This window comes from Mustela nigripes, chromosome 2 (genome assembly GCF_022355385.1).
Source record: "Mustela nigripes isolate SB6536 chromosome 2, MUSNIG.SB6536, whole genome shotgun sequence".
NCBI classification, from domain to species: domain Eukaryota; kingdom Metazoa; phylum Chordata; class Mammalia; order Carnivora; family Mustelidae; genus Mustela; species Mustela nigripes.
In genome coordinates, this window is record NC_081558.1 from 51,282,226 (window position 1) to 51,293,282 (window position 11,057).

Below are 11,057 nucleotides of genomic sequence, written 5' to 3' on the forward strand. Positions count from 1 at the left end.
TGGTGGCATACAAGTAGTATCTCTTGGGATATCCAGTTGAGTGTTTTTCTTAGGCACCCTACTGCTGTGGAGTTGTTAAATTCAGATTTTAGTGCTAGGGTTTTTTTAACTGTTCAAATATTTGGACAAATCTAGTAATGATTAACTCTGTGAATCCACACAGAGCCTTTTTCCTCTTGAAGTGAAAGCTATAGTCTTTCATAACCTTTCAGAAATTAAACGAACTGTTAACTCTACCCCTTTCCAGTTAAAAATGTAGTACTAATCTTGGTGATAGTTGATAAAATTCTGAGTCAGAATTTTATAAATCAATGTGAATCTGATAAAGGTTGTCTTCTAGTGTACTAAAGGTTTTCTGGGTGTTTTCTACTCTTGTAAGGAAATCATGGTGTGACATCTGGATTTTTGGTACCGTTCTCTCTTAAGAGTAATAGTTGACCTAGTGATGGAAAATCTTGGTTTTGGGAGGTAATGATACCAAAGAGTAGATACGGTTTATTTTTGATACAATTCAGCATTTTGGGTGCTCTGCAGTGGTGGGCATTAGTGGTCTTAAAGTATGTGGACATACATCAGAGGGTAAAGAATTGAGTGGCCAGAAAGTTTTATGAGAAACACACATACTTAATAGTGAAAGTGAGTGAAGAACTGGTTGGTTGATGTCTTTAACTAATACCATTCTCCTCTACTAAACCAGTAACTTAAATACTTGACTTTCTACTTAACTGCTTTCTTTCCCTTTTTCCCTCCTCCCACTTTCCATCAGTATTAAATACAAATGAATAACACCAGAAGCCAGTTGTTGTGTTAAAACACCAGTCTCACCCCTGTAGCATACATGGGGCTCAGGTAAATCCCTGATTATACTTCCAGTCCCTTAATGTAGTTCAGGATGACTCGGCAAACCTGATGAAAGGCTAAGCAGGCAAAATAGTCACATTTGGCCAATTGTTTAATTCTGATTTTCCCAGGCTTCTCATCCAGAAAACTTTAAAGCAATTTGTGAAAGGCCGGCATTCTTTAATAATCTGGCCTGTATATACCTTTGTTCCATGGGCCTTTTACAGATGTTAACGGCTTTCTTTCTTGTACTCCCATCCTTCTTACCCCATCTCTCTTACCTTTCACCTGTGCCCCTCTCACTTCCCTTCCTTTCTGCCCTTTGACTTTTTCCTTCCCCCGCCTCCTCCTCCATGTCTTTCTTGATTTTTATTCTTTCAGCTTTGTCACCGGAAAGACCTGGACTTGACAAAAGTAGGCTACCTTGACTCCAACACTAACAGCTGTGCTGACCGACCTTCCCTGATCAACTCGGGTCCTTCTGATCTGGCTCCTCATCCCTCTGTCGGGCCCCCCTCTGAGACTGGCTTTCCAAGCAGGAGTGGAGATGGACATCAGACTCTTGCAAGGAACTCGGACCAGGCATTTCGGACAGAGTTTAATCTAATGTATGCCTACTCCCCATTGAACGCTATGCCTCGAGCAGATGGACTGTATCGAGGGTCCCCCCTAGTAGGGGATAGGAAGCCTTTACATTTGGATGGGGGATATTGCTCCCCTGCAGAAGGGTTTCCCAGCAGATACGAACATGGTTTTATGAAAGACCTCTCTCGTGGATCCATGTCACCTGGTGGTGAAAGGGCTTGTGAAGGAGTCCCATCTGCCCCCCAGAACCCACCACAGAGGAAAAAGGTAAGTGTTTTATCTTATATAGGCCCTTTTGCGGAATAGTATCTAAGCAATTCAGTAGATACTTACTGAGTTAACTGCTGTGTGCTTAGCACCATTCTCCATGTGAGGAAAAGAAAGTCATGAGACATAATCTCTGCCATGTCCAGTGAAAGACAAGACTGTTTTGTTTTAAAGATTTTATTTATTTATTTGAGAGATGGGGGTGGAGGACCATGAGAAGGGGGAGGGACAGGGAGAGGAAGAAGCAGATTCCCCACTGAGGAGGGAGCCAGACGTGGGACTCAGGCTGAAGGCAGACACTTGACCAGCTGAGCAATCCAGGCACCGCTGTTTTGTTTTGTTTTGTTTCGTTTTTAAGAAAGACTGTTTTAATACAACTTGATGAGTGTTACAAATATTCAACAAATTTAAATGTCTGCCATGTATGTGCTGTGCACCTGCTATACAATCAAAGGATAGAAAAATGGAAAAGAAGAATGCTAATTACGTGTATTATTTAGCACTTCTCATGTGTTAACCTTTTTCTTATGCATTATATCCTCACAGTAATCCTGTAAGATGGGTAATTTCCCATTTTGCAGATGAGGAAACTAAGGCAGGTTGAGTGACTTGCCCGTGGTCACATAGCTAGTAAATGGAAGAGCTAGGACACTGTCCAGGTCTGTCTGATTACAGATTTCATGGTCTTACTGCCAATATGCTATATGTTGCTTCCTAAATTCTGGAACTTAAAGCAAGTGAGACTGAGGTAAGAAGATACTTGTATTATTAAGTAATTACAGTGGCAGTGGATACTTCAAAGGAATTCTTCAGATATAATAAGAACACCTTAGCCACAACCTAGTCTAGTCATATATGTGGAGGGTACATTGAGAACGAACAACAGGCGCCTAGCTAGTTTGAGAGGTGGTGGAATGAGAGATGACAGGTCACTCACTGATTTAGCTGATCTCATATGGTAAGTGGGAAACAGTCTGCCAACAAGTAAGGGTAAGGATGTTACGGAAGGAAAGCAGAACTTGTAGCTGTGTGACACTCCATTGAGTAGGCAGCAGGGATGCAGTGTGGTGCAAACAGTTGAATGCTGCTGGAGTGAAAGGTAGGGAGAGTATGGAAAGAGATGGTAGAACAGGGACAGGCCATAGACTGCTGGCTAACAGGTTGGGACTTTAACTTGTAAGTAATGCCTGTTCAAGAAATTACAAAGCCCAAAATGTGCTTTTTTTAGGTCAGTGGATTTCAACTAGGAGCATTTGAAAATGCATGGGGATATTTTGGGTTGCCACGGGAACTTCCATTTAGTGTGCAGGGCTAGAGATGTTACATGTTCTGTGTGTGACAGTCTCACACAATTGCAGGATATCTGTAGTAGTCTCATTGAAATGTAACCTAGTGACTTTTGGTATTTGCATTTCAATGAAATACATTACCAGAATTTATTATTATGAATTTTTTTCCAAGATTGTATATGGAAAAACGAATACAGAAGATGGTAGTACTTTGCATTTTGGTTATATTTTACATTTGAGCAGAAAAATGAGAGCCCTGAATAGAAAGCAGAAACACTGGCAGATAATTTGGAGTAAGATACCAGTGGGTTTAGAAGATGATTGTATGAACAGCATTGACCATCAGGAACAAAAATTAAAATGTTCTTGGATTTCTGGTTTCATTTATTATGTACAACAGTGATTGAAATCATAATTTGCTATTGGAGAATTGTTGAGCACCTGCTGCCTATCAGGCTCTGTGCTGGATTTTAAAGATTTAAAAATTTGATCTTTGCCCTCATAGACCATACAGTTTAGTGGAGGAAAAATCAAGACACAGGTTGACAGCCAGTGTGGGCAGCGTGTTGTAACAGTAAAGAGGAAGTGTGCTGGGCAGGCCAAAGAGGAAGGCCTTGTTTTGGCAATCAAGAGAGAATGAGGCAGAGTTGGGAAAAGTTTCCAAGTGTACATTTCCCAGACTAGCTTGCTATAATATAAACTGCAGATCATTCTTTGTCTTTCTACACTAGTTTCCTATGTGTAAGACAAACAGTAATAAATCCCTGCATGTATCTTGAAAAACTGAACGCGTTTAAAAACCCTGAACTGTTGGCTTTTCCTTTTGTTTTTAACCCCCCCCCCCCTTTTTAAAAAAAGAAAACAAAAAACAACTTACTGTGGGGATTCTTAGGGATTGGGAAAGAGCTGTTTAGATCACCTGGGAGGCTTTTTCAAACTACACAGCTCCCAGCTCCCCTTTTCCCCTTATAGGTGTTACCATTGTAGCAAATAGCTGATAGCACGCTTCTGTTACTGGGTCACGGCGATCTCAGTTATTTGAAGGCATGAAAAAGGTTGAGGTCTGCTGGTGAACACTGTTCTTCAAAAATGTCATCTCCTGGGTATTTTCATCTCCTTACCAGTTTCTGACCGATTTAAGTATGTAGCGTGCTCAGTTCTCTCACATCTGAAGGAAGGGTTGCTATTGTTGGTGCCCGCTTTGTTTGCATGGCAGGCTAGTGGTTTATGAGGGTTCCATCTTCTTTCCCTATTGCTAGTGATCCCCTGACGATGTCTGGCTAGAGTTCTGTTTCTTGTTTCCCTCCCAGGTCTCCCTGCTGGAGTACCGCAAACGGAAACAAGAAGCCAAGGAGAATTCTGCTGGTGGGGGAGGTGACTCTGCACAGAGCAAAAGCAAGTCTGCAGGAGCTGGGCAAGGCAGCAGTAGCTCACTTTCTGACACTGGTGCCCATGGTGTGCAGGGATCCTCAACCCGAACCCCGTCTTCCCCTCACAAAAAATTCTCCCCATCTCATTCCTCTATGTCCCATATGGAGGCGGTAAGCCCATCAGATTCCAGAGGCACTTCATCTCACTGCAGACCTCAAGAGAATATCAGCAGTAGGTGGTAAGTTTATGTTTGATGCTGAAATAATTAAATTCAAAAGGGAAGCATACATCTAGAATCATTCCCAATTTTACCTAAAATATAGTGGAATACTTACTGAAAAAGGCAGCAGCAGTGCCATCTATGCTGTGCAGCTAATTTAATAGCATCAGCCATGACCCCTCCCCTAGCCCCTCAGCTTTACAGAAGCAAAGAATTGCCACTGAACCTGCAGAACAACACTTTGGATGCTATTAGTTGTGGACACAGATGAGCTATTTTATTTGCTGGGCACTAATACTGCCTCCTCTATATATTCATTTCAAATGAAAGGTAAGTCAGGAGTTCAGCTCAGTGCCACTTAAATTACAACAGAAGATTCAGTTGCACACAGATAGCATGTACAGAAAGATAAGACATATTCTGAAAGGTCTTGTCTAGTTTAGGGGAGACCACATAGATAAATACCACTGTAAGTAAATAAATAATAAATAGTAGCAGGTATTAGCATCAAATGGGAGATGTAGAGAATGAGGCTGTTCAGGGATCTTGAACTGAAGCAATGAAGTTTGGGAAAGAAAAGACCTGACTCAAATGAGTAATGTTTATTAATCTATAGAGCATTTATTAAATTACTACTATGTGTCAGGCACATGACTTCACAGAAGAGAAAAATTTCGCATTTCACAATAGAGGTCAAATGTAGACATCTTTAAATTCCTTTTTTCTGTAATTTAAGGCAGAGAAAGAAATTCCTGTTTTAAACTGGTCCTGAAGAGGATGTTGTAAGAGAATGTATTATACAGCCTTTATGAGAGCTTCATTTGTTCCAGACTCTTGACTCTGAAGTCCTGTGACATAAACTTGCACTCTGTTCCCTTTACAGGATGGTTCCCACATCAGTAGAACGACTCCGAGAAGGAGGGAGCATCCCCAAGGTCCTCCGAAGCAGTGTGAGGGTGGCCCAAAAAGGAGAGCCTTCTCCCACTTGGGAGAGTAACATCACAGAGAAAGACTCAGGTGAGCCCATGGCCTTCTGATGCCAGCCAGGTTTAGGGACACACGAGCCAGGCTCTACACAATGCTCACTAAATGCTGGACTGAAGTGAGTCAGTTTCTTATGCATTGAGGCTCCACTGGAAAGAAGGTTGCAGGTCAGTCTTGCTTCCATTGTTCTGGGCTCCAGCATTCTTAAGATCTTGCATCCATCTAGTGTTGTCTTTCTCTCTCTGTCCCGCCTCCCCCAACCCCGCTCCCCTCTGTTTTTTCCCAAGAGATACCTTTCTTCTCTGCAAAGAAATCCGTTTTGATGAAGGATGAAGAGAAAGAAGGAGACAGGAATCAGACCAGGCATTTAAAACATCACCCATAATTAACCACTCCTTTTGCCCCTCTGGCATGCTGCATTCACTTGATTTGTTAAAAAGAAAGTAGCACGGATTGGTGATACCATTGGCAATTTGAATAAACAATGGCTATTTCTCACTTAATTCTAGAAAGCCAAATTGATTTTCTATTATCTTCCAGACCCTGCAGATGGAGAAGGCCCAGAGACACTGAGCTCAGCACTCTCAAAAGGAGCAGCCGTTTACAGCCCTTCCAGATACAGCTACCAGGTGAGACGAGAAATTGCTCATCTCTGGGCATAGGAGTATATTCTGGGTTCCAATATTTTGTGATCCTGGCCATCCTTTGCAGTTGAGATGCCGTCTTTGCATATAGTTTCAGCAGCCTTGGAAATAAGTCATCCTCTGCTCACCTTCAGGTAATAAATCATGCCAGAAAAATAAATAAAATGATCAGAGACAGCCATTTTACTGTCTTTGGTATCCTAAAAAGAACAAATGGTTAAGAAGATGAAGAAGGTGAAGAAGGAGGAGGAGAAGAAGAAGGAGAAGAAGGAGAAGAAGAAAAAGTAGGGTGTTTTAAATATTCACAAGCCTGAATGGCTTAAATAGGGACTTTTTCACCTCCTTATGCTTTTCCTCCTGACTCTTTCTAGCTCCTGCAGTGTGATAGTCCACGGACAGAATCACAAAGCCTCCTTCAACAGAGTTCCTCCCCCTTTAGAGGACATCCCACCCAATCTCCAGGATACAGTTATCGAACTACTGCACTGAGACCTGGAAATCCCCCCTCTCACGGTTCTTCAGAATCTTCCCTCTCTTCTGCGTCCTATTCCAGCCCCGCCCACCCTGTATCCACAGACTCGTTGGCCCCATTTACGGGGACACCAGGGTATTATAGCAGCCAGCCACATTCTGGAAACAGCACTGGCAGCAATCTTCCAAGGAGGAGCTGCCCTTCTAGTGCTGCTAGCCCTACCCCACAGGGCCCCTCAGACTCGCCGACCTCAGACTCGGTCTCCCAGTCCAGCACAGGAACTCTGAGTTCCACCTCCTTCCCTCAGAACTCTAGATCGTCATTGCCATCAGACTTACGGACTATCAGTCTGCCCAGTGCTGGGCAGTCCGCTGCCTACCAGGCCTCCAGGGTATCTGCGGTTTCCAATTCACAGCACTACCCACACCGTGGGAGTGGGGGTGTGCACCAGTACCGACTCCAGCCGCTGCAAGGGTCAGGAGTCAAGACTCAGACAGGACTTTCCTAGGGCTTCTGGATTTGGGCAAACAGAACTGAATGAGCCCATAGCTGCTTCCTTCCAGCTGCCTCTGGAACCTAGGCCGAGCATATTGCTGGGGAAGAGGGTACAAAGGTGCCAGAGGACTAGGTCTGGTCGACAAGAAACGAGACTTGTGGTCGCGACTGGCTCTGGCCTTGGAGAAAGATGTAAATCTTGTCTGAAGCAGAGACTATAAAGAAGTTTCTCCCTGCTGTTAAGGGTACATTGTTGACAAGCAAATGGTGTTCCGGTTAGTAACGGTTCTAAGTGCAATGAGTCTTGTTGAAGCCTCTGTCTCCCGTCCTTGCCTGTAGCCTGTAGTCACTTGTGCAGTGGAGACATCTTTTTACACACACACACACACACACACAAACACACACACACCCTCCCCCCAAAAAAGAAGTTTTCTTTTCAGAGGAAAAAAGCATAAAGAGCCAATCTCAAAGCCCCAAGCCATCTGAGTAGTATTAGGATTTTTATGCACTTAAGAAGAAAGGTAGGTATGGAAATGTTTGCCCTGTGATAACCATTCCAAAAGCAGGTATCTGGCCAAGATGTGTCCATCAAGAATTCTCCCTACCTTTGTCTTAAAATCACCAAGAAATAGGCAGGGATAGCAAAACTTGGAATGTGCTCTGGCTGAGGGGTGCCTGGCTCTCTGAAGAAAAGCTCTTCATCAACTTCTGATGATTCAGGAGCAGATGATCATAGTAGATTATCTGAGTTCCAGCTGTTCCCATCCTCCCATCCCCCACCCCTCCCCAAGCTGTCTCACAGCTCAGTAACCCAGAAAGGAAGTAAGCAAAAAAAAGAGAAATAAGTGAGATGGGCCAATTGCATTGCTACTTATCAGCTGTTGGCAATAAATTTGATTAGTAAGGATCCCAAATGTTTTGGGAATTCTTTGAATTTTATTTTTTCTACTCCCAGTTAATCAGGAGTTGACGATCCCGTGAATAGGACCACCTCCATGATTAGGGAGCACGCACTTGTGACTGCAGGGTAAGAGTGGAAAGATACGTTTGTGGAGTGGCACCGACAGGACTGTGATTGTGTGTGGGCATGTCCCACATTTCTTTGGGGGATGCTGACTTGAGAATGGCCCAGGTGAGAGGGTTACAAAGCCACCCACACACCTAACACTGTTCTGGATGAGAGACACGGGCAGACTGGCTTCTCCCCATCAGTGCATCGTGCCTGTTGTACGCCCCTGTGGGAGCCCTGGAGCCCGCCCAGGTGGGGTACACAATCTTTTTAAAAATTCCATACGGTTGCCAGCTTATTTTCTTTCACTTGTTTACTGTAATATCCGGCGTGTTTTTATTTATCTAATTTTGTATTCAGTTATAACCATGGTAGGGGTAGCAAATATATGACAGGTGTAATCCCTGGTGCTGCAGTGGACCTTACTTCTTTTCTTTTGGACAAGATAATACTGTGAGTCTCCCTCCTTCCTTTCAATTGGTTTTCTTCTTTTTGTCCCCAGCCTCTTGCATCCCCCTTCTTTTCTATCCTTTCCTACAACTATCATATGCACAGCCTTCTCTCTTTGTGTGTGACTGTTACAAAATTTCACTTTTTCAAAATTGAAATCAGGTGTTTGCTCAAATGAGGGGAGATTTTTTTTTTTTTAAATGCTGAAACCTCAGCAGAATACTTTTCTTTTTGTTGTTTCCCCCACAAACCCATCAGTCTGGGAGAGCGTTGGGAGTGGAAATCATGTTGCCTGGGATGCTGGTTTCTTTGTATATTATATAAAACGTATGTAAATGTCTCTCCATTTGGGCTGGGGTTTGCATTCTCCCCTTGGTTTTAGCTAAGGGGAGAGGCCAGCGGGCAGGCGGCCCTCACCCTGCCTGGCACGTGCAGAGACCCCAGCCACTCTGTGTGGGCAGGGTGCTGTCAAGACCAGACCTCTGGGGGGGGTGGGGGGGGGGGGGTGGGGGGAACTCTTGGAAGGGAAGAAGTATCACTTCTTTCTCAAGTGGAGTGTTTACACCTTGCTGTAACATTTGAACTTTCACAAGAGATGTAATAATTTTGATAATAAAATTCTTAACCATAATAATCATAAAGTTGAGAACTTCTTTGTCAAATTCTCTGACCTTGCCTTGCTTGGTTTTCCTACTTCTACCCTTACCTGAAGAGGCATATGCTCTCGATGGAGTTGTTTTTGCACATAATGGACCAGGAATATGTACTGATCTTCCTTCAGCCTTTTATGATTCAAGTCAGGCCAGTATCAAGACCATTCAGCAACAGTGAAATTGAACGTTATAGACTGATTTAAACTGGACTGGAGTTCCTGACCTTGGCCTTAATTCATTCGGCAGCTATTTATTGGCCCTCTTCTTTCCCACTCAAAAACTATCAGGCATTTGTTTTTGGTGATGGGTTTATGCTTATTAAAATTTGAAGATGGGGATATGCAAATAAGGTTTGATGGAGCTTATATTCTAGAGTGGGTTGAGAACTAAACCAGTCAATAATTTCAAATAGTCATTACCGTGCTATTGTTTCATAGCAGATACGTAACTAAGGAGGTTGAGGGGCCACTCTAGATTGGTTGATCAGAACAGGTTTCTGAGGACTTAACATCTAAGCAGAGACCCCAACAATAAGGAGGCAGTTATGTGTCAATATGAATAAAGATCATTCCTAGAGAATTAGAAGAGCAGATGCAAAAGCCTCTGAGGAGGAATAGACTTGATACAGTGAATGACCAGGACAGGAATAGGGAGTAGCAAATACCTAGGAAGATAGGAGGTCAGATCATTTAGAGTGGCAGTCAGCAAAAGTGTTTTCCGTAAAGGGCCAGATAGTAAATATTTAGGCTTTGCAAGCCTTACGGTCTCTGTCAAAACTACTCAGCTCTGTCTTGCAATGCAGAAACAGCCACAGGCCATACTTGCCTATGCTCCAATTAAACTATATTCACAGAAACACGTGGCAAGTCAGATTTGGCCTGCAGGCTGTAGTTTGCTGGTTCCTGATACACAGAGCCTTGCGGGTTTAGTTTAAAGAATGTGGATTCTAAATACAGTGGGAGGGGTGCCTGGTGGCTCAGTCTGCCTTCGGCTCAGGTCATGATCCCAGGGTCCTAGAATCAAGCCCCAGCCTCTGCTTAGGCTCCTTACTCAGTGGGGAGTTTGCCTCTCCGTCTCCCTCTGTCCCTCCCCCTCTGGTGCTCCCCCCTCTCAAATAAACCTTTTTTAGGATATATAATGGGAAAGTCACTGCAGGATTTTAGGCACAGAAGTGACATGGTCTAGTTTATGGTTTGTTGTGATTGGTTAGTGTTTAAAAATTACTCTGATTGTTTTGCTCCTGGGAGAGATGAATAGAAGCCAGGAATCCAGTTGGAAAGCTATAGTAGTTATTCACATGGGGGCAATATAATGGCAGCTTCTGCTAAGATGATAATAAATGGGGGTAAGGTGAAATAGTTGGAATCAGGATACATTTTGCAAGTAAACATCAGTGCTTGCTGATGGATTGGTGTGGCAGTACTTTGCTCTAACATTTGTTGGACAAATATTTACTGAGGGCTATGATAGACTGACAGCATTTTGCTAATAAGCAGGAGGGATTCAAAGATGGAGAAGATGCTATCCATTTCTTTAAGGAGCTTAGAAAGTAACTAGTTGGAGACATAACAAAAATTATTTTTTTCTGGGGTGTCTGGGTGGCTCAGTCAGTTAAGCATCTGCTTAAGGGTCTTGGGTTTGAGCCCACATGGGGCTCCTTGCTTCATGGAGAGCCTACTTCTCCCTCCCACTCTGCCTTCCTTTGTCTCTCGTGTTCTCTCTCTCTCTCTCTCTCTCTTTCTCTCTTGCTCTCACAATCTTAAAACCAAATAAATCTT

The 11,057-nt window shown here is 43.4% G+C and overlaps 1 protein-coding gene across 14 annotated transcripts in view; it reads left to right on the plus strand.

Annotated features, from left to right (window-relative positions):
* SETD5 (SET domain containing 5) overlaps positions 1-9,293 on the plus strand; it is an 84,817-nt gene extending 75,524 nt beyond the window's left edge. For 9 of the 14 annotated variants that reach the window (XM_059390221.1, XM_059390220.1, XM_059390219.1 and 6 more), the window contains 5 exons: positions 1,222-1,692; positions 4,292-4,590; positions 5,456-5,589; positions 6,097-6,185; positions 6,572-9,291. In XM_059390221.1, coding sequence (XP_059246204.1) covers positions 1,222-1,692; positions 4,292-4,590; positions 5,456-5,589; positions 6,097-6,185; positions 6,572-7,180 — 1,602 coding nt within the window. In that variant the 3' untranslated portion in view covers positions 7,181-9,291. Of the gene's footprint in view, positions 1-1,221; positions 1,693-4,291; positions 4,591-5,455; positions 5,590-6,096; positions 6,186-6,571 lie in introns of all 14 variants that reach the window. The other 5 variants (XM_059390227.1, XM_059390229.1, XM_059390231.1 and 2 more) reach the window with 3 other exon arrangements.
* The last annotated feature ends 1,764 nt before the right edge of the window (positions 9,294-11,057 follow it).